At 34.3% G+C, this 25080-nt stretch overlaps 1 protein-coding gene across 15 annotated transcripts in view; it reads right to left on the bottom strand.

Moving 5' to 3' along the window:
• LOC131037827 (calcineurin B-like protein 4) overlaps positions 1–12906 on the bottom strand; it is a 247356-nt gene extending 234450 nt beyond the window's left edge. For 12 of the 15 annotated variants that reach the window (XR_009104309.2, XR_009104310.2, XM_057970057.2 and 9 more), the window contains exons 1-3: positions 12509–12906; positions 12336–12406; positions 11935–12100 (exon numbers count right to left, since the gene is read on the bottom strand). Coding sequence is in view for 13 of the 15 variants with exons in the window: in XM_057970057.2 (XP_057826040.1) it covers positions 11935–12100; positions 12336–12341 (172 nt within the window). In the remaining 2 variants the exon portion in view is untranslated. Of the gene's footprint in view, positions 1–8800; positions 8895–11934; positions 12101–12335; positions 12407–12508 lie in introns of those variants that run through there. The other 3 variants (XM_057970055.2, XM_057970050.2, XM_057970056.2) reach the window with 2 other exon arrangements.
• Positions 12907–25080: the final 12174 nt, after the last annotated feature.

Here is a 25080-nt window from a genome sequence, read left to right as displayed (position 1 = left end):
TTCAATCAAATTCAAATTTAATTCTGATTGTAGCAGCAGAGCAGATCTTAAGTGCAGAAAATTGGACTTAAAAGGATGAAAATCAGACCAGGAACACCACCATTTCCAGACCTGAAACTTCAGCTTCTCAAATGAAAAGTGTCATTTCCCGATTTTGAGGAATTTGATTCTAGGGCGAAAAGATGAGATGAGGGCTTCACCATATGGAGGTAAATTCAACAATGAAGGAACATCATCAATGCATTCAAATCCCCCTATCCACCTGTACCTTCCACGTCAGCTCCTTTCAAGGAATCATTGCTAAGGGTGAATATTCAAGGAAATATGCTAGATAAACATCAAGACTTCACAAGGCAGGGAATTTCAAGATCAAAGAAGATTAAGGAAGGAAATATTTCAAGATTCCGGAGTTGAAGATGGAAATACATTACAAAGAAGAAAGAAGAATTCCCAAGTTAAAAAGCTGAAATTGTGCAAATGTGATCAAACAAAGATAGTTTCAGAAGAGTTAAGAAAAGTTAGAGGGTTTGCCTAATCACCCAAGATGATACAATTTGGGAATATGCCCATCTTCTCCATATCGAGCAGCTGGATAATGTTGAGCATCAAGAGATATTGCTCAAACCCTTTGTGATAATCTACAAGATGGGCAAATTGAGGTGGTACCTAGTCACCATCAACCCAATCACATCATTCCAAGTCAAAGCATCCAGATTCAATGTACTTGACTCATCCAACGAGGAGGATAACTACCACATGTGGAGGCACAAAGTTCAATGTACCTAATCTTATCACCCATTGGTGCATATTCAAAGAAGGACATTTGTCTAATTCAATGTAATGATTTCATTGGTCTAGAATAGAGTTTGTTTTAACAAACCATAATTAGGGCTTTATTGTAAGATCTTGGCCATTGATTTGAGAATCAATCTAAGCCATTGAAATGTAATGAGACCTCTATATAAGGCTCAGCCTTCTCATTTGTAAAGTTTAATAGTGGCTAGTCAATAGTTAGAAGTTCATAATTAGGAAGCAAGTTGAGGAGGAAAAGAAGAAATTGTTGTCAAGACTTGTGGAAATAAATACTTGATTTCATTGAAGTTATGGTGGATCTTTGTGTTGTTTCTACATTTGCATGATTTCTTGTTACTTTTCAAAGTTAATTAATGTTCATTGATAATGGTGGATGCTTATGACAATATTTTGATGAATTCCTCAATTCATACTTTTTGTGGTTTGCTGATTGTGAGTCATGGTGCAAAGCTAGCCTGAACCTCATTAATATGCTAAGTTCGATTGTGGATACTTGTTCAAATTGTACCAGCATTGGATATTCGGGTGATGTATTCGCAATATGAAAATATTCCATTTCCTTAGAAGATTGCATCAAGTTTGCATAGTTGTTGTCATCATGGCGAAGCAAACCTTAGTTTGAGGGAGTTCATCTATCTAAGTAACATTCATCGTCATCATTGATCTTAGGAGCACAGATGAAAAATCGCCTAAAAATCGTTCAAATCACCATTTATCGGGAGTCATTTGTCCCGCCAATTTAATTTGCCGAAAAATTCCAAACGATTTTTACCAAAAATCGTGATTTTCACAGGGAAAAAATCACGATGAAATTGCGAGTTAAATTTAAAAAATCGCATTTTAAAAAAGCGATTCTAAATTTGACGCAACCCTAAAAGTAAAAAGGTTGCTATTTTAGAACGCACAGGAAAAATAAAACCACGATTTCAGCTGCTTCATTTTTTCAGTTTTCCTAAACTCACGACTGAGCAACTCCTTCGATAGCCGATGGCATTCAGAAATAGAACAGGCTTTTAATTTTTGCTCTTTTTTTTTATGAACACAGCAAGTACAAACCAGAATTTATTATTACCTTTGGAAATGTTCTAATGCAGGTAGAAATGGACAAATGTACGATTAATATTTAACAATTAACTTGTATTAATAAAACCTTTAAGATTTTCCAAATTGTATGTTTGAAACTGTGCTAATAAAATAAGTTTGCCATTAGAAATTCTATCAACATGCTATATACATTGAATACGCTATGTCCAAGAAAATCTACAAGGCACAAACTAAGAAGGTGTACATAGACATTCCGATCAAGAAATTTTCATTGAAAAATAAAACCTCCTTGTGTTAATGATTCCAAATCTACCTATTGGGAACAATGCTCATTTATGATGATTTCTTCTATGTTTATTAGCAATTTAGCATTATCTCCACATTGTGAAGCAGTCTCCTTTCCTAACAGCACCAACATCACAAATACTTGCATCCCATGGAGATCATAAATAGTTTTGTTGAAATAAGGAAAGGAAGCAAAGGTAACCAACCTCTAGGAGGCCAAATGCTTTCCTAATGCTTAGCCATAGAGTACAAATGCTCTCTTAATGCATAAGACCAAAGTAAGCCTCCTAAATTTCTATATAATAAATCCAGAAATATTATTTTCTTTTCTCAAAATCCAATTGTGAAATAAGTTTTTATATTTCGATTTGTCATGTTCATCACCATCTCTCTATAAACCAAACATTTTTTTTCCTTAAAAATGATCTCCAAAGAGCCCATATTCTCCCACGTCGAACTCTATGACCATTTTGTGTTCAAATTATGTATTGTCCAATTTTAGTTTGTATTCAGCTTCAATTTATATTTATTGATCGATGTTTGGTCTCTTTTGCTAGGTTTCTTTTGAATTTTTACAAAAGACAATGGCTTCTGCAACTAGAGGTGGTGGAAGTAAAGCTGGTGGTAGAAAGAGGGATCCTTTATAGAAACATGGCACCCCAAGTGCATTGGCGGGTGAGGTTATTTGTCACCATTGCACGAAATCTATGATTGGTGGCATACACCAACTTGAATATCACCTTGCACGAATCACTAGTCAGAATATTACGCCATGTGATAATTGTCCTAATGAGGTTGAGAGGGAGGCAAAAGCAAGGCTTTCAGAATATGAGCAAAAGAAGGCCAAAAAAAAAGACAACAAAGGCAATGGCAACCCCAATGACAAATCTCAGTTCTACAGAATTGGAAAGTATGGGGGTGGGCAGCACTATGTCTAGTTTTTTCATTCCCCGTAACATTCCTAGTGTGCAACCTGGATTGCAAGGTACTTCATGGAATAAGGAAGTGCATCAGCAGGCAAAGGTGGCATGTGCTAGGTTTTGGTATTACAACAATCTTCTATTTAGTATTGCAAATAGTCCATATTGGGAGCAATTGGTCACTGCATTGACTATGTCAGGTAAGGGGTTCAAGGCCCCAAGTCGTAATGAGTTGAGTGGGCCATTATTGTAGAATGAGGTCCAAAACACACTACAACTAGTGGAACAACAAAAGAGGATTTGGGAAAAGAATGGCTGCACCATTTTATTTGATGGGTGGATGGATGGCAAGAATAGGACACTCATCAACTTTCTAGTTGCTTCAAGGGGACAGGTCGTATTTTTAAAATCGGTTGATGCCTCAAATGAAGTGAAAAATGCAGAAACCTTGTGTAACATGTTGGATGAGGTGGTGATAGAAGTGGGAGTGCAAAATTTTGTTCAGATTGTGACTAATAATGCACCTGCATATGTGGCAGCCGGCAAACTTCTACAAGCTAGGCATCTGACATTATTTTGGAGCCCTCGTGTTGCTCATTGACTTGATTTGCTCCTTGAGGACATAGGGAAACTAAGTTGGGTGAAGAATGTGGTTGAAGATGGAAGGGGAATCACAAAGTACATCTGCAATCACACATGGGTCCTGGAGCTTATGAGAAAACACACTAATGGTAAAGATCTTGTGTGTTCAAGAGTCACACATTTTGCCACTAATTTCCTCAACTTACAGAGCATATTATGTGCATTGCCCAACCTAAAGCGGATTTTTGTGAGTGAAAGATGGTTGGAGAGTCCTTATTCTAGGAAGCCTGAAGCAAAGAAGGTCATGAAGACCATTTTTTATGATAGATTTGCCAAAGTCATGGAGGAGATCATCAATGTAAGTTTTCAAACTTCGATTGATGATTTATTTTTTAATTTTCTAATATTACACTTTGCTGATTTTTGTTAGATTTTTCATATCTAGTTGACAGAACCGTTGGTGAGGGTTCTACGAATGGTGGATGGGGATAAAAACCCCATATAGGAGAGGTCATGGATAAGGCCAAAGAGGCAATTCAGCACTTGTATGGGTCAAACAAAACCAAATATGAACTCATATTGTGCATAATTGATCGAAGGTGGAACCGACAACTCCACCAACATATTCATGTTGCTGCCTACTATTTGAATGTAATGTCCCCTTTCAGGATTTACCAGATTTAGTCCTGAAACAATATTTATCACATTGTCAACAATATACAATGGGAAGGACCTTAAGAGTCATACTTTATCCAATTCTGACCTCCCCCTTTTTGAGTTCAATAGCTGCCTGGAGATGCATTATTCTTATTTTGTGGCTTTTATGGAGTGTTGGGTGGAGCGGCTTGCTCTCCTTGTGTGAAGAGCACTTAGATTATATGGACGCTCTTTGATCGAGTGATCCATAACCAAACAAATATCACAAAACATTTATCTAAGACGATTATTTTTTGTGACCTTCACCTTTACATTCCATGCACCAAAATTAAAGTTGTATGGACATGAATATAGATATAAAAATGGATATGGTATCAGATATGGATACGCCCAATTTACAACACCCTCAATATGGATATCACTGGATACACCATTCATAAAAAACACATGCGCATATATTTAACATAATTTTCTAAGCTATTAGAGGAGATTTTCATTACTTTAAAAGCATAATTGCTACCTAAATAATTATAAATTGATTTAACAATCTACAATATAAAAACAAATAGACAAATCAAGACAATTATATTAATAATAATGTCATTTGAATCTAAATTAAAATAAAATAAAGTAAAATTAAAATATAAAAATACATAAATATGTAAAAAATTAAAAATTAAATATAAAGAACTAATAAACAATAATAATCGAAACATAAATGGGGATGACCCCGCAGCGTGACGGTTTGTCACGAGCCCTGTTGACAGGGCAGTCCCGTGTTTGAGTCCCTTTTGGTCTCCTCCTGTGATTGGTGCCCACATTGCTCCAGCTCCCGTGACTTGAGGCGTTGATGTCTCTTCGTGTTTTGTTGTGCCCTGCCAAGATCATGATGCTCACCTGCTAGTTGATCATGATGCCCCCTCTGCCAGTTTAAGGAGCAACAAAGCCCATGTTGGAGAGATAAGGCGTTTGGAGTGATAAGGAGAGATAGATATAACAAAAATATATGTAAGTGTGGCATTCATATCATCGAGGAAGTGTTAACACCTCATCATGTAATCCCTCGGGGAGGGGTTCCCCCATTGTGACCCCCACTGGTTTGTAGCTCCAGTTAAAAGCGTTCTTAATAAATAAAAAATAATCACAACATTACCGATCAAAAAAATAAATAATCGAAACATAAATAATATATTCAGTTACACATTTAATTTTTATATCTTAATTTAATATCAAAGCTATAATAAAATAAATATTATATTAAAAATTAAATGAGAATAAACAATTAAATATATATTAATAAATTTTATTTATATTTAAAGAATTATATATTTTTTTTTAAATCTCTAAAGTTTAAACAACATGATATAATTATTAAATATAAATATAAAATCATAAACAATTAATTTGTTTATATCTATAAAAAATTAAAACGCCAAAAAAAAATGGTAAGAGTTGCATTGGAAAAAGACCCAAAAAATGGGTCATTGAAATAAAAAAATGTTTCATTTGTCTTCCTCCTTTTTTGTACGTTTTGTTTTGCACGATTGAATTTTTTTAAAATTTAGGAAGTTTTAGATCAACTTCTTTAAAGATCAAATCAAATAGTATCTAACATTGCTGGAAAATCAAGTTTTTTTGGACACGCATGGATATCATATCCACTGTGTATATGTGTCTTACAATACCCATATCTGTATCCAGTATGGTGATACACCTGCCTGGGGAGGGGCAGGAGCGTATAGAGCTACTATGACTAAACAAATTTGTTTTCCTTGGTTCCTTTTTTTGCCTTTAGTTTCTTTATTATTGGCATCATATCTCTTCTCAAGGCTTGTATGGTTCCAAATTCATTCTCATTATTGTTATCCAAACTCTTATCTTCCTTTTTTTTTTTGCCACGAGAAAACATTTTGTCCTCACTCTCTAAATCCATTTTACCCAATTGAAGGCTTCCATACAGGAAGTGAGTGGTACTAACTCCATCTTTATCCATAGTGAAGGAATGAGACTTTTAACAAACCATCTCTTTTTGAGACCGTCGACTAGTTCCTTTTTCAAGTTTTGCTAGGAATTGTTTGAGCCTACAATTATAGACTCTCACATCCTCATGTTTTCTTTGCTTTATGTTGAATATTTCAACTACAATTTCATTATCATCCCATAGTAGTCTTGTTCTTGTGAAAGGGGTGTTTTACCTAGCTAGTTCATTAGGTAGGTCCTCTTCACACTAAAAGGTAGCTAAGGTAGCAAAACAATTTCCTATACCAATCTTGAGAGAGAAATACAAAAACTTTTCAGATCTTTACAACAATTACAAAAACTTAACAAAAATAAACATAAATGCCATGGATACCACAACACAATGATTTATATGGGGAAACCCTTTCCAGAGAAAAACCCCATGTCCAAAAGCCGCCCAATAATCTTATGCAATCCTATGTTCACCTTGGCCCTTATAACCAATGGTTCTCCTTTTTAATCTCAATTAATTCAATCCATTGTAATCTATCATTTGCATTATTTGATAGAATTTTCATAACTGATCTTGTGCTTCCACGAGGTGCCCAAATCTTGGGTATCTATAATCTTCAACCAATATTGCATGGTATAGAGCATTCTATACCAACTCTTACTAGCCTAAACTGCTCTTCAATCTTTTTCATGTATTTTTCAAAGTCAATTTGATGTCTATGTACCATTTGATTGTTATACGGTATACCCCTTAGGGTGGCTAGGAAGAACCAAAGGCAATACACTTTGTCATCATGGTTGTTTGCAGCCCATATTGTTTCACAAGTCTTGCAATGTTGTACTAGATCTTCTAACCTATTAAAAAATAATTTGAGCAGTTCCTATCTCTCAACATTGGGGCTTGATGGTGGTCAACATATTTTTCTTCTGATGCAACTTCAATGCCTAGAACCTTATTAGGGAGTCTTGATTCAAACACTTTGATGCTTCTCTCACACCCTCAACCACATGAGAATCCTTAACTCATTTAGCTTCAACATTCCACACACTTGAATTTCATTTAGGTTCTCCCTTGTACACCTTTGGCCTAGGAGTTTTTGGCTCGATACCTTCAATCAACAATCCTTCAATGTCTCAAAGGTCACTCTCATAGGCTTCTGAAAATGAATCGATAATTAGTCAGCAACTACCTCCACATAAAGCTTAATCACCATGTCTCTAAGATCATTCCACATCTTAGCTCTAGGAAATGTATACACTTAAAATTTGCTTTACCCACATTGTGTTTTGTTAAAAGGGCTTGCTACCTCATTAACCTCCCAAACTTGGGATTGGAGTGTATCCAAACTTAGCGTTTCTCTGACTCATCGTGCCTTCTATTTATTCTCATAATGCTTTCTATTTTCCTATATGAAGTCGTTCAGACCCTCCTACACCCTTGTCCCTTAAAACTTGTCCATTTAGGACCCTTGTGCTACACCAAATTGACACTACCATCCATGCTCGGTATAATTCAAACTCTTGGTTTCCCTTCCTGAGCATACCCAACTACATTCGGCATGGACACCAGTGTTGACTCTCTAGATTTTGGATCTAAGATTGTGCACATACATATTACTATGTGTTATCTTGCTCTATAACAAACACAAAAATGATTCATTGAATCCTATGTTGTTTGTTTGAAAATTAGCAGATTTGTCCATGGAAAAGGATTATAGTTAAAGAAACTTCACCAGGAAGACAAGCTGCACTACAGGTCTTGAAGATTCAAGAATGGAGAATTCACATCCAGCAAAGTACACAAAGTCTTAAGAGTCCCCTAATACAGTATACTAGGGTTTTTATATCCTTCTTGAGTCTGCCTATACCTATAACTCCTATCCTATCTTCCTTTCTAGAATCAACCCAAAAAGATTTGTTTCACAATTCAAATGTAGGAACTTGCTTCACCAACAAATGAAATAAAGTTTACCATGATGTACAAGAATGTACCTTCTTGACTTAAGAATTTTGAATTCAAGCCTCAATATCTTTTGCTTTTCCATTACTAGATACTTCATTCGAAGTCAATGTCATAGTATTCCATGATATTTAAATATATGAGATTAGATTCTAATCCTTAGTAGCAATTTTAGCAATTTTCCCAATTTCATTAATCTTTCTAGGAATAATATTTCCACAAGAAATTTTAGGATCCTTTTATAAAAGCTAAAAAACTTCAAGTAATTTTTATATAGACTCTAATGGTTTTTAATTTTTTATATCAATGTCTTTACTTCTCTTGTCTTGACACCTTTTATTCTTTTCTTGCCATTTTACATTCTGAATTGTAACAAGGATTAGATACTTAAATTGTAATGACTACAATATCACATTTTAATAAAGAATCGAAGATATTAAGCACATTTAAAATGAATTACAAGGTTGCTTGTCAATAGACACTACTAAAAAGAAAACACTTAAGTTTCAATATCTTATGGATGTTGGGTTACAATTCCTTCATAAAAGGTTTGTGGCATTTGACTTACCTCCAATAAAATTTGGCCCTACGTCTTCCACAGCAAATCTGTAAAATTTGAATAAAAGAAGAGTATACATTTCCATGTATGAAACTTTCGTACCAATTTAACAGTCAAAGAGTTAAAAAATGAAAACATTTATAGCTATTCAAAACTGAAAGTGATTGTGTGTAGCTATTTAAGTTAAGCATAGATGTTATAAAAAATATGCGTATTCTGACCGCAAATGCATTATACATGAAAGCGAAATTAGCATAGATATTGAACATACACTGTTTTCCTATACAGCTATTTTTCTCATTTTAGTATAGCCTATAGTCACTTGCTAATTTGTATAACATCTATGCATCCTATCATTCTTGCAAAACTCTACAGTTGTATGTGTGTGCATACATAAAAAATGGTTCGGCCTAGAAATGTTTGTACATCTAAGACCTATTGATCACTCTTAAGCATTTATTGATAGCAGTTATGCATAAGGCGTACAAGTCAGCCTATAATCATTTATTGGAATGCATGCATAGGCACTAGAGTTCAGTGGGCATGCATTTATTGATATGTAACTATGTGCAAGGCCTAAAGGCTAACCTATGGGTTCTTGTTGATATCTTGCTTCAGGTAAGGTCTTTGAATTAAGCATACATCTACTCTATTGGCCATTTATTAACTATGGATAGTCAAGGATGACAAGATGGTTGAACTCCCAAGTTAATCCCTTATCTATAAATATGTTTGTTGACAGCCATCAACCATGCTAAGCATGAATGTTCATCTACTCCTGAACGTTACTAATCATCCGTATGACATATTTTGCATTTTTTAGTTTGTGTGGGTGTATGGAAGTTTGTTCTAACACACTCATTGGAAAGCAAGAACAGGCTTACACACATTCTTTGTTTTCTTGAATACCTTTTAAGCAAGTTTAAAAACATAAAGTCCATTTTTTAGGCTATTAAAAATTTGTCATTATTAACCTTGCAGGATATATATATAGATATGAGTGGATATACAATCATATTGATCCATAATATTTTCCCATACAGCGACACTTCTCATTTCCTTAGTGAAACTTACACTCCATAATTTTTGAAAAACAATTGTTAAATTGCTACACTAATATAGCTTCTTGCATTTTGCATCTATTGTTTTCCTTTAGCTAAATTTAGCGAATAAAAAATTATTATTTAATTTAATTTCCTTTCTCAGAATGAAGAATCCAAATTTAAATTGGATGCATGTTTCCTTTTTCATTTCAGGTCATATTTGATTAATATAATATCACCTAAATGCATACTCTGTATTTTACATGACGCTCACATTTTGAAAAGGTCGCAGTATTTGAATAAAAGAAATTCTATGGATATTCATATCACCTTTACTGGAAGGGTAATTCCAGAGTAGCACCTTGTATTCTAAGAATTTTTAAGTTATCTCTGATGACTCCCTTCGCACAGAAAGTTGCTCCCTGGTTGTTCTATGTCATAAAGAATCACCTAATTTCCATAACCATTTTGACATCACACAAAGAGAGAGAGTCATGTATTCTGTATATGTACCGTGCATGGCCCATGTTATCTATTCCTTATTTAAGTTGTTTATTTGAAGAGTTAACCCATTTGGGTATCCTTTGTACATTACAAATTATTCTCATCCACAGACAATCCCTTTAATACTTGTGAATTTAACTTGATGTCAACTAAACCCAATTAAACTCTTACAACAATGCTAAAATGCCCTTATCAGCCAACAGCATATCCTTTTTGTTGACTTCTCTTTGATCTTCCACGTCAATATTGTGATTACTTATTACAGCCCTTACAAGAATCATAAGTTATTAAATAGGAATACATATATTGCACTTAGCATTTAAAAAGGTGATGTAGCCTTGAAATGAGTTGAAATGACTCACGGTAGCATGAAATGGAAAAAACGAACCATATTGTACCAAATAACCATGCAAAAGGGCCTAGAAACCCCTATAAAGGACAAGAACGTCATAAATAGCCTGCATAATCAGCATAAATGAGCTTGGTTCTATCATATTCTATAGAAATTTGCTAGCATTTTAACAGATTTTCTTTCTGCTGCAAAGGCTTCTTAGTTGGCAAACACATAACCTTAGTTGAATGCTAACCAGACAAGGGTTCCATGGAGGGGGTTTAAGCTCTATTTTTAAGGAAGAGGTGGTCCCATGAAGAATTTTTTCTTTTGCTATGGGATTATTTGGAACCTTTTCCTAAAAAATAGGAGCCCCTACTTTTTAGGCTTGTAAATTTAAGCAGGTGAAAATGGGGTGGGGCTAGAAATTGCCCCACTAGCTTAGGAATATTTTATGCCACTTGTCAATCATCTAAATTTTAAAGGGGAAACTAAATTTATTTACCACCAGATTGCTCAAATTTAGGAGTTTAAACTTAACCTGATCTGCACAACAAAGTTCATGGGACGGCCAACATCCTTAAATTTAAAAGCTTAAACTTTTAAGCTGAACTGCAATACAAAATTCATGGGGTCGCCAGCTTTAAAATATTCCTAAAAAATCTCAACAGCTCCAGCTTCCATTGTAATCACAATAGATGGGCGTGCGTTTCTTACTCTAAAAGTGATTCTCTCTGTCCAAGAAATGGGATGAAAGGATAGTTATGCCTTTGTATTTGCGACAGTATGGAAAAGATAAACATAAGAGTACCTTAGTGTCAAAATAAAATATATTAATGTCATTCAATATCTGCTGCATTTTTTTAACTTGCGTGTGTCATATGAAATTACTGTTCTGATTTAGAATAAGGCGTCAACTTCACAATCATCTTGAGATTGTGAGTTCATTAGCGTACTAAATTTAAATAAAGAAGTTGATATCAGGGCAGAGTAGAAAACCTTATCAGTAGCTTTTGACTTGGAAAGGACAGGGATAAGAAGGCAAAAAATTTCAAGTTCTGGAAACTAGAACTCAAAAAAAGTCAAACTTTGCATATTTCCAACTAGTTCCATGATTTCCATCCATTTGTTCAGACTTACATACCAATAAAAAATTCTCACAGATCATCTTCATTTTCCTTGTGCTGTAATAACAGTTGAAGTACATTTTATGTTCAATAACAGTTGAATCGGCAAAATCCAAAATAATCTAGGTTTATACTCACAGACTGTCTGAGATGCAAGATCAACTGGGTCTTCGTACAGCGGTGGTTGCTTAACTGATTTGGATCCAAGGCAGCCCACAAGAAGAACGAACGCATGGTCCAAAGCTGCTATAAGCGGTGCAATAAGAGCCAATGCTTTCTGACAAAGTGCTGTACTGTCTGTTTTCTGCATGCGATAATAATAAGCTTCAAATATCAGCTAGGCAAAGATTCGCCAAAAGACAAGATACCGGCAACAAACATAAGGTTCAATAACCGTGAGGAATGCTCCATACAATCACATTTTCAATAAGAAAGAGATTTCTGAAGAGAAACGCATCAAGCAAAGCTGAATGGAAGAACTCTGAAATGATTGTTCTAATTTCTTCCATTCAAACAATCCACTGTATTGCACTACAGACCTGCATCTCCTTACATAGAAGAAATCAAGAATTTGGCTACAGATGAATGCAGAGGCATCTAATTATCTCGACTGTACATCAAATAAATCAATCATTACGCAGCTAATAAAGCACCTTCGAAGAAAAATGAATGAAGCGGTAGAATAAAATTAACACAACTGACTACCCCATACCATTGTAAAAGAATGAACACGGGTAGCAGAAGCAATGTAGCTTGAATCAACAGGTAGAATTGAATCAAGTCAGATGAATACATATATCATCATAGAGGAATGCGCATTAGCAGCAGAAGCAAGGCGACTGAATCTAAAAGTTAATCATAGAAAACCAACACTGATCTAAAATCTGATGGCAATTGCTCTTTTCCTTAACCGAAAAAGAGGCGCCTACAAATTGATCAAGCACTTCCAAGCAACCAGCTTCTCCCCAATTCAACCAGACCCAATTAGGCCAACGCAACAAATCCAATGAGCAATGGCAAATGGGAGCCCAAATAAGAAGCACTACAAAACGAATTCTGGCCATCCAATTTGGAGAACGGAGTACAGAGCGCGGCGTAAAGTTCCAAGATCATTTACCAAGAAAACCCGCAAAGGAAACCACAGCCACCCACGTCCAACTCAAAATCATTCAATGTCTCATTATCTGTGAAAAACACCAAAAATGCGTACATGAAATTCAAAATTATTCAATTTCCCAAAATTGGTGAACAGTAAAACCAGCAATGCCCACATGAAGATCGTACCATAAAATAGATCGACTGATGGTGTCGACAACACACTAGCCCCACTGTTGGCCCACAATCAAAGATCGCAAAGGAATGTAGGTAGTAAATACCCAACATGCCAATGTGGACAGTTCTCTTGTTTTACATCTCAATTCAAAAGCCAATAGGTTATGGGGTAATAAATTCGGAACCTTCTATGATTGTGACCTAAGAACACATCCCTCGTCGCCGAAATGTAGCAATCATGAGTTTAAATTTCTTGAAGTTCTTTCGAATCTTAGCTCTAAATTCCTAGAACTCAATAAAGAACTATAATTCAAAATGATGTAAACAAGTCCAAGGGACTTCAGTGGGACCCAGGTTTTACATGCGGGTCTCTGTTTGCTAAATTTAGCAACTAAAACAAAGGAAAAAAGAGCACATGGAAAAAAAGACAGAATTAAAAAACCAGGACAAAAATAAAACAGTAAACCAGTCGCACCACTAAAATCCAAAATTCCTTCTCTTTATTTTGCAAAACAATGAAGACAACACTTTGTGGATTCCAAATACAGAACAGAAAAAATTAGTTTCCAGATGGGGAATCTATGCAAAGGAAGAAAGTCACTTCGAAAAAAAATGCATAATAATTGTAAACAACAACAAAACATATTTAGTCGATAGGCTTTGTTTTAAGTGGACTTGCCTATCCACATCTTCTCGTTATACCTGCGCCGTCAAACCACTACTAAATCTCTTTTAAATCATTTTTAGATGCCACCAAATCATTTACAAATCACCGATTTTCCAGGTACTGCTCTACATCCATCATTTTTACAGCCGTCCGTTTTTCTCATCTATAACCATTCTCTTAAATGGGTGATTTTCGGTTTTCAACCGGTCAATCTCCCAGGATCTCCTAACAAAATGTGAGCAGTTTGTTACTGAAGTTTCCATCCAAGCACTCTTGCTTGCCCATGTGCTGAAATCCAGCTGGCTGGAGTGGATAACTTAGTGTAAACAATGATAGGCTATAATGGACGTCTTAGATAAATCTGCATGGAAATGAAAACAACGTGAACATAGGATAGAAATAACAAAAATCACTATATATGGCCTATATATTGACAAGCTTCAAGAGTGGGTAAACTTGAGTGATGGTGATGGCATCTCCCTGGGTGAGTTTGTGATTAACCTTCTTCTTTATGCAGATGATTTCATTCTGATTGCTAAGTCGGCTTTTGGTCTGCAAGAGCACTTATATGTCCTTGAATAATTTTGCAAAGTGATGGGATGCAAGTCAATATCAGCAAAACCAAAGTCATGGTATTTTCTAATAGGAGAAAACAAAACCAGCATAAGTTCTACTTTGAAGGAAATGCCCTTGAAGAAATTTCTAATTACAAATACCTTAGGATTGACTTTAGCAAGAATTTGAGTTGGGATTGTTGTAGGAAGAAGAGAACTTTGGGAGGGTGGAAAGCATTCTATGCCCTTCAAAATAGATGTAGAGATGCTGAGTTGTGGGATTGGAAAAGTATCCAAACTCTTTTTGGGCTTTTAATGCTTTTGATTGTACACTATGGTTGTTGATTGTGGGTCAACAACACTTTTGTTTCGCAATGGAAGCAAATTGAGCAAATTCAGAAACGTTTGATCACAAACAAGCTCAAAATTAAAAGCACAGTTCCTTATGATATCATGTTAGTTGAAACTGGGGTTGCCTCTATTGAAGTTAGTGCCATGATGTGTCTCTTATGCTATCTAAAAAGAATTGAGCAAATGAAAGAAGGTAGATGGCCTAATACTATTTTTAGGGATGTATCGTGCAAAAGAAAGAAAACTTAGATGCAACAAAAAAAAATATGGATGAGCAAATGGAATATATTTTTAAGCCGATAGGCTTTTAGTGGGAGAAGTTCACCGCGAAAGTGCAAGACATTTCGGCAACCGTCGGAATGTTTCCCTGTCGGCGTTCTTCCCGGCGTGGTGACGTGACGGTTGGCTTTTTGCATCGTGAGGTGTTCGCTCGGGGTGGGCTCACTTTGTGCGCACATTTCCCGAAATGACGTTGTCTTTAATGTTTTCCTCTCCGACCGTGCGCACGAATGTCGATGTTGTTTATGGGCACTACTGAACCCTAAAATGTATTTGGTTTTGTTGTTGTGCTAAGTGTTTTGCTCTGCAAATTTTCTGGTAACGTTGAATTTAGCCATCGACTTAGGTTTTTTGCTCACTCTGACTGTTTTGTTGGTGTCGTTTCTGAGTTTGTGGCCATGAATGGTTTTAGTTTGCAAGGTAAGTGTTTATTTTAGAATTTGTTTAATTTGTAATATTTTTTTTAATACTGTGCTTATGTTTTTTTGTGGTGTGCTTGCAGGGTTCTTACTTTCTTTGTGTTGTTTCACTGTTTCTGGTCGTCACTTCTTTCACTCTGCAAGGCAGGTGTTCACTTTTACACGTAGTAGGGTTTGTGAAGGTGTTTGCTCTCTCTCTCTCTCTCTCTCTCTCTCTCTCTCTCTCTCTCTCTCTCTCTCTCTCTCTCTATTATTGCTCTTTCGTCATCAAGTTAAACATCTTTACAGTTGGTAAGTGTTGTATGTTTAATGTTCTGTGTTTATCTTTATAGTTTATTTGGTTTGTAAAGATTTTTTTATACCGTGCTAATGTATTTTTGTCGTGTCCTTGCAGGGTTAGTACTTTGTTTGTGTTGTTTAATTGTTTGTGGACGTCACTACTTTCACTCTGCAAGGAAAGTATTCACTTTTGCAGGTATTAGGGTTTGTAAACATGGTTGCTCTCTCTCTCTCGGTTATTGCTCTTTCGTCATCAAGTTAAACATCTTTACAGTTGGTAAGTGTTGTATGTTTAATGTTCTATGGTTTAATATCCTCGGTTTTTGGCGTTGTTCTGTTTGTGAATGGTTTTACTCTGCAAGGTAACTGTTTATTTTTATAGTTTATTTGGTTTGTAAAGATCTTTTTTATACTATGCTTATGTATTTGTTTCGTGTCCTTGCAGGGTTCTTAGTTTGTTTGTGTTGTTTCACTATTTGTGGACGTCAATACTTTCACTCTGTAAGGGAAGTCTTCACTTTTACAGGTATTAGGGTTTGTGAAGGTCTTTGCTATTTCTGTCTCGGTTATTGCTCTTTCGTGATCCAGTTAATAATCTTTACAGTTGGTAAGTGTTGTATGTTTAATGTTCTCTGGTTGAATATCCTTTGTTTTTTGCATTGTTTTGTTTGTAAATGCTTTTAGTCTGCAAGGTAAGTGTTTATTTTTACAGTTTGTTTGGTTTGTAAAGATTTTGGACGTCAATACTTTCACTCTACAAATGTTCTTTGTTTGGCTTCTAATTTGTCGGTCTCTCTCAGTTATTGTAGACTTTTTGGGGTTTCCAAAGGTGTTTGTTATACTCTGCTTAGATTTTTTTCTTGGCGTGAATGCTTTCACTCTGCAAGGCAAGTGTTCTTTATTTGGCTTCTAATTTGTCAGTCTCTGTTTTTAATTTGTGGGTCTTTCTCAGTTATTGCTCTTTTCTAATCCTGTTAATTTGCAGGGTTATTGTTGTTGTTTTATTCTTTGTGGTTGTGAATACTTTTGCTTTGCAAGGCAAGTACAAACCTCTTAACTTCTTCCTTTATAGGTATGCTTCATTTATAGGTTTTTCATGTTTAATGTTTTGATCACTGTTGGTGGCAGGTTCTTAGTGGTGTTACGTTTTAGGGTTTTGTTTTCTTCAACGAGGTGCTTATTTATTAAATCTTAGTCTGTGGAAGGTAAGATCCTTTCCAAAGCTTGACAGCTAACCAAATTTTATATTCCTACATAAATACATGTTAGCTGTGAACATGTATTTTATATTCGTACAAAAAATTATATCTGTCAATTTGTTTAAAAAGTTTGTATATATATATATATATGGTTCAAGCAAATCTTTGTTTTAATAAATCCATTCTGAAAATTAGATTTGTATACGTATTAGGTTGTTCAGAATATGTCATTGATTAGCATATTACTGTTATTTTGTTGTGAAAATATTTTCTTTAAAAAGCTCGTAGATGTACATGTATATATAATAGCTTTCCTTGAAAGACTTCGTAATGTTATATATATATATATATATATATATATATATATATATATATCTGTGTGTGTGTGTACATATATATATACATGTACATAAATATGTGTTAGCTGTGAACATGTATTTTATATTCCTACAAAAAATTATATTTGTCAGTTTCTTTAAAAAGTTTGTAGATGTACATGTATATATAATAGTTTTTCTTAAAAGGGTTCGTAGTGCTGATATATATGTGTATGTGTGTGTGTGTGTGTGTGTGTGTGTGTGTGCACACACGTATGTGTATATATATATAGTTCAAGCAAATCTTTGTTTTAATAAATCCATCCCGAAAATTAGATTTGTATATGTATTATGCTATTCAGAATATGTCATTGATTAGCATATTACTGTTATTTTGCTGTGAAAATATTTTCTTTAAAAAGTTCGTAGATGTACATGTATATATAATAGTTTTCCTTGAAAGACTTTGTAGTGCTAATACATGTATATACATGTATATATATATATATATACACATGTACATATATATATATACATGTATATAGATACATATATACATATATATACATGTACATATATATACAAATATATATATGTACATGTATATACATGTACATATATATATTTACATGTATATACATGTACATAATGGATTAATTAAAACAAAGGTTTGCTTGGACTGCCTAACATATATATATATATATATATATATATACATCTGATCTTTAAAAAGCTCATAGATGTACATGTATATATAATAGTTTTCCTTGAAAGACTTTGTAGTGCTAATATATATATATATATATATATATATATATATATATATATATATATATATATATATATATATATATATATATATATATATAATGGATTAATTAAAACAAAGGTTTGCTTGGACTGGCTAACATATATATGTACACACACACACACACACACACACACACATACATGTGTGTACATACAGATGTACATGTACATATATAGATACACATATATACATGTATATGTGTGTGTGTGTGTGTGTACATATATAGTACATGTACATATATAGATACACATATATACATGTGTATGTGTGTGTGTGTGTGTGTGTGTGTGTGTGTGTACATATATATGTTAGCCAGTCCAAGCAAACCTTTGTTTTAATTAATCCATTCTGAAGTCTCTAGCATGTATAGATAAAAGGCTAATTATCTTACAGAGTAAAAGTCTTCATGTCTAGACAACAATAATCACATCAATAACGTTGCCAATTAACAATAATGGCATAGAAACATGAGTAACCCTCCAAATTAACACCAATGGCATACAACTAGTAACCAACAATCACATCAATAACCCTACAAATTAACTTGCCTATTTAGGTATGTAGTAGAATTGACCTAACAAATTAGTTATTCCTTGAAAGAAGAGTCCACCTAGAATTCGAGTCAAGTGACAAATCAACTGTCAACAACAGAAACAAAGTAATAACCCTGCAAGGACACAAAAAAAATACATAAGCACGGTATTAGAAAAATCTTTACAAACCAAATAAACTGCAAAAATAAACACTTACCTTGCAGAGTAAAACCATTCACAAACAGAATAACGTCAAAAATAGAGGATATTAAACCAGAGAACATTAAACATATAACACTTAGCAACTGTAAAGTTTATTAACTGGATGAGGAAACATGAACACTTGCCTTACAGAGTGAAAGTAGTGACGGCCAGAAACAGTCACCCACAAACAGTGAAAACAACACAAAGAAACTAATATCCCTACAAGGAGACCACGACAAAACATAAGCACAGTATAAGAAAAAACTTTACAAACCAAACAAACACTAAAAATAAACACTAGCCTTGCAGACTATAACCATTCAGAAACATAATAACCCCAAAAACAAGGGATATTAAACCAGAGAACATTAAACATACAACACTTACCAACTGTAAAGATTATTAACTAGATGATGAAAGAGGAACACTTGCCTTGCAAACTAAAAGTAATAACGGCCACAAACAGAAAAACAAGACAAACAAAATAATAACCCTGCAAGGACACGACGAAAAAACATAAGCACAGTATAAAAAAAAAATTTACAAATTAAACAAACTGTAAAATAAACACTTACCTTTGCAAACTAAAACCATTCATAGCCAGAAGTTGAGAAGCGACACCAAGAAAATAGTCACAGCGAGCCAAAAACCTGAGTCGATGACTAAATCCAACGTTACCAAAAAACTTGTAGACCAAAACACTTCACACAACAACAAAACCAAATACATTTTACGATTACCCAGCGGCCATAAACAACGTCGACATTTGTGTGCACGGTCAGACAGGAAAACATTAACACACAGCATCGCTTCAGGAAACGTGTGCACGGAGCGAGGTAACTATGGCAATTGTCTTTGTGGACATGAAGGGTTTTACTCTGCAAGATAAATACCCACTCAAAAAACATGCAGATTAACAACATTAGAATAATGGCATTGATGTGTATAATTGTCACTTTGTGACCAGCTTATTATATAAGGCAGATACCTTCACAGTAATTGGATTATAGTAATATGCTAATCAATGACATATTCTCAAAGTAATCGGATTGTCAAAGTGTTTATGGCTGCCGACTAACCATAACATGCATTTGTCTTTGTTTGTTGTCTTGGGTTTAGTGCTCTGATTTAGTGATTCTAATCTGTCCAGGAATTGTACCGTTCGCTTCATGTTTTGAATGTTTTCTTTTTTATATATATTTAACATTATTGTATTTTTGTTATAGTCATTGTAAAAGATGTAAAAAACTGAACAGTCAACTTGCGAAGTGAAAGCATTTTTACATGTTAGAAAGCAACCAGAGTTAGAAAGCAACCGCTAAACCTAACTCCACTTTTGCAGAAGTTTGCGACCAAATTGCAAGACATTCTAGCGGTTGCCAGAATGTTTCCCTGCCACTGTTCCTCTCGGCATGGTGACGTGACGATTGGCTTTTGGCGTGGTTACATGTTTGGTTGGGGTCACCTCGCTTTGTGCGTGCATTTCCCGAAGCGATGCTATCTTTAATGTTTTCCTGTCTGACCGTGTGCATGAATGTCGATGTTGTTTATGGCCAGTGGTTAACCCTTAAAGTCTGTAACAAAAAACTTCACAAACCCTTTAAACTGTAAAAGTGAGCACATACCTTGTAGAGTGAAAGCATTCACGACCATATATATATATATATATATATATATTAGATTTTCCTAAAATAGTTAGTGTTGCTTATATATATATATATATGCACAGATCCTAAAATAAGTAAAAGTAAACACTTATCTTGCAGAGTGAAAGCATTCACGACCACAAACAATGTGTGTGTGTGTGTGTGTGTGTGTATATATATATATATATATATTAGATTTTATTAAAACAGTTCGTAGTACTTATAGATATAAATACATGTATATATATACATGCATACATATATGTAAATCCATTCTGAAATTTATATATCCACAAAGTCACTAATCATTAACAAGATTACGAAAGAGCAATAACCAAGAGAGAGTAACAAAAAAGTGAACAGTTTTGTTGCAGAGTGGAAGTTTTTTTACATTTTACAGTTCTATTCGACTTAGCAACAACAGTGTAATGTCATTCATGGCTATGCTCTACTGCAGTATACATAGGTTAGCATAAATGACATTACAGTGTTGGATGTTATGAAACGAGAAACCATAAAATGTAAAACTTACAAACAATAAATGGATAGTTGTTTAAAGTGAAATCAAGGATTTGAAAGATTCATCTGTCAAATGAACATGTAAAGAAACAGAGAGTTGCCATTAAGTACTACTATAAGAAAGCATCAGTAGTTAAGCCATAAAACTTTTGAACATTAGTAATGCTATATTTTTCACATTAGTTTGCAGTCTGATAATGTTTTCCTATATATGTCAAATAGTTTAGGTACTGTACATAACCCAACCAATGGTTGTTCCCAAAATTTAAAGTCTTCCACCCACCATCCCCCATGCTACTGTATGCAGCATGATGTATTGAAAGAAAATGTCATGAACTATTTTTTGGACAATAATTTGTTTTGTAGGTTGTATTGTTCCCAACCAAAAGTATTTGTTGGACCCAGGAAATTGGTTTTATCCACCCTCCATCCCCCATGCTGGTAAGACCAACATGTTATACATCTTTTTGTTGAAATGCATCTGATTGATGTCATGTAAAAACTACATCATTGATCCATTTACATAAGTTAGATTCTTCAACTGATTATTTAAAAACAAACTAGAAATTCTATTCATTTGCAGCGCTTTGAATCAGGTTTTTTTCACCCCATACCATACGTGATATGTACGATCTTTTCCATTCTTCGATATTTGCAGTCAATATTTTTTATAATGAGTCAACAAAAAATTCGTTAGGATTTACAAAAAAAATTATGATCTACTTTGAGATAAGCTCTCTTATTCTTTTGTATTCACTTTTTTTAGTAATGCATTTTCATTATGTCATTCCAACAGAAAACAACCACACAAACACAATCAAATTTCTACGATGGATAGAAGATTGAAAGAAATAGAGGACATTAACAGTGTCATTGGAAGGATGTTGCAAGAGAGCAACAAGCTAAAGAGAAATCTCAGAAAGATAATCCATCACTATGAATATAAAATAGGCAACCAATAAATAGAAAACCTCTCTACATCTTGTAGTGGCGTAACAACCATACATAGTATGGAATTATCGCCTCTTCCAATACCAACTACTGAACAATTAACTGATCCACTGGTTATTTTCACATTGGGAGACAAAATATTTAAATGGAATGATAACTAGCTTGGATGGGTTGCCTCAGTAGATCCTCTCTCTCTGTAATTACTCAATCTTTGAAAAGTTATAGTCATATTTTGATTAGCCTTCAAAACAAACAAATTCATCTCATATTTTGATTGATCTTAGATGAGATGAACTAATATTTTGGTAACTCGTTGTCACATATTTAAATCATAGAGTGATACTTTATATTTTTTAAGCTTGTCAGCATATGACCAATTGACCATTTGAACACATGTTTCAATTACACTATGATTGGTTGATTACTGTTTGAAACAAAATCTTTAACTCATATCTTCATTAGTCTATGGTGAGTTGAACTCATTTTTTTGTACTTGATTCTTAAATCTGTAAATCGTAAACTAAGAATTTATATTTTGTTGTTCTTATGCATATATGCCTTTGATCAGTTAAACTCATGTTGTGATTGTATTTTGAAATAAGAAATACAATTCATCATGCTTGTAATTTACTATTAACTGTCGAAATCACAAAAAAACTTTCCACCTTAATGTAGGTACAATTTCCCCATTTTCAATGGGCTTAGTTGACCGCTTAGCTGAACTTACCCAAACTGAAGAACTACTAAATAAAACAACACAAAAATAAAAACTACAATCCTCAATTTGTGTTGGAGACAATTTTTCTATTTAGTAGGATTTTGCTACGTACTTATCAACCACAATGAATTACTCGACCCATTATGGCATTCAATCTATTCTAACAGAATATTTTAAATGTCATAATAGGAACCCAATCAACTTTATTCTGCAAGGCAATATACCAGTCAAGGCGACACAAAATTTATCGTCAGATTGAATCTGAAAGGATTTTGAAACTAACAAACAAGTAATTACCATATCCTTGTGTGTTGTTCTGTTTATCATACGAGCTGTACAATATTCAATTCTTCCAATAAATAGAACTTTTAGGATTAAATAAATTAACTTTCTCTCATAACATGAACTGGCATGTACGCTAAGTTGTGAGATTTGTCTCAAACAAAAAAGGTTTATATCCACAATGACATCTCCAGCAAACACCTCTGAGCCCATTTAGGAGTCCACAATTGACAGTTTGGTAAGATAAATTATCAAACCTTTTCAAAACAAGAAACTTTAATGTTCTTTTTTCACAATATATCTCTCTTTTCCATTCCATCCTTTTCATTACTGCATGCACCCTTATTTCATAGCATAGTCAAAAAATAGATAAATACTCTATAGATAACATAGCTTGATTACATACTCTACTAACACATGCTTTACATTAACAATTAAGCGCATGTATGTCTTGCTTAGCGTTAACATTAAATCCTCTATATTCATATTATTTTTTTGTAGGAAAATACCCAAGACTATGCCCCTACCCCTTTTGCAATTCAATCTATCAATGTTGGGGATGACCTTCCTTCAACATTGCTACAAGTTTTGTCATTTCAGCAAATGCAAAACAATAAAGATGAAACTGACAGATATAAATTAGTGTTATTTGATGGCACATACATGCAATTAGCAATCTTGCCTTCTAAGTATGCTACTCTGATAGATTCAGATATTCTAAAAATAGGCACAATAGTCCAGTTGTCCAGTTATACATGCAGATACATATGGAACACAAGATAGGAAACAAACTATGTTTATTAAATACGATATGTTTCATCTCTATTTAATTATTTTCAAGTATAATCGAAAGTATTTTAAAGAAAAGTCTTTTCTTTTCACAAGACTATTATAATACTTAGTTTGCAAGTAAAACAAAGTGATTGTCCATTCTTTGGTAAACCGTAATACCTGTTCAAAGAAAAACAACTAGAAATAATGTCTGAGGACACACCATCAACATCTAAACGATCTCTTCAATTTTCTACTGAATTGTCATCCCCACAAAGTACAACCTCTGATAACATAAGCTCTATCAAAAGTTTAAATCCATACCAAAATAAATGGGCAATCAAAGGCAGAGTTACTCATAAGCACCCTATTAAGGCATACAACACGGCCACTAAAAATGGGCACGTGTTTAGCTTTGACATTGACAACACCGAGGGCTGTGAGATTAGAGTCACATGTTTTGATGAAATAGCTCAGTTACACTCTAACCGTGTGGAAGTAGGTTCACATTATGTTATTTCAAAGGGATCCATCAAGGAAGCAAACACAAGGTACAACAAACTAAACAACCATTTAGAAATCATCTTGTCTGCTACATCCATATTAAAATGTTGAACCAATAAAGAAGAACCAGATCAACAACACTCTCCTTTCACGCCCATTAGTGAAGTGTTTCAGCTAACCAATAACACGTTAGTTGACATAATTGGTGTTGTTTTATACGTTGGAGATATCATTCCAATACACAGGAAAGATGACAGTCAAACACAGAAATGAGTAGTCAAAATTAATGATCTGTCTGGATCAACAATTGACATCAACCTATGGGGTCCAATGGCAGAACAAAGAGGCCTAGAATTGAAAAACATGTTGACCAGTGATAGTGTTGTTATCCTTGGTTTACATAATGCTCGTGTTGGCTATTTCAATGGAAAGCTTATTAACATAACAACTGCCACAACATTACGTGTCAACCCAACTTTTCCAGAGGCAAAACCTCTAATATTAAGAGGAAAGGACCCTTTGCTTGTTGCAGCCTTTGTTCCAGAAACTATCCACATAGATGGGAAATATAGTAGAATGACTATTTATTCAATCCGCGAGCGGATGAGTATCAAACCAAAAACAATTCAGACTACTTTACTGGTTGTTCTGCATTTTGTAAACGTAACTGATAAAACTTTCTATTATGCAACTTGTCCGCTAATAGTCAATGGAAGGCCTTGCAAAAAAAAAATGTACACAACAAGCTGACGATTCTTGGTTCTGCCCTAGATGTGAAATGACCATGCAAGATTGCAACTATAGTTACCTCTTGCCAGTAAAGTTACAAGATGCAGCACGTACTCTTTGGGACATTGCCTTTGATGACATTGGCATTCGCTTGCTAAATAAAACTGCAAAAGAACTTTGTGCAGTGGAAAATGATGCAACAACAACAGAAACACCTTGCTCAATGATTAACAGGCTTCTGCCACATCCTATTCATTCACACTCCTGGTGTCCACTAAC

This window comes from Cryptomeria japonica, chromosome 3, assembly GCF_030272615.1.
Source record: "Cryptomeria japonica chromosome 3, Sugi_1.0, whole genome shotgun sequence".
Taxonomy (NCBI): Eukaryota; Viridiplantae; Streptophyta; class Pinopsida; order Cupressales; family Cupressaceae; genus Cryptomeria; species Cryptomeria japonica.
Note: the sequence above shows the minus strand (reverse complement) of the source record. Positions and strands in the feature narration are given on the sequence as shown.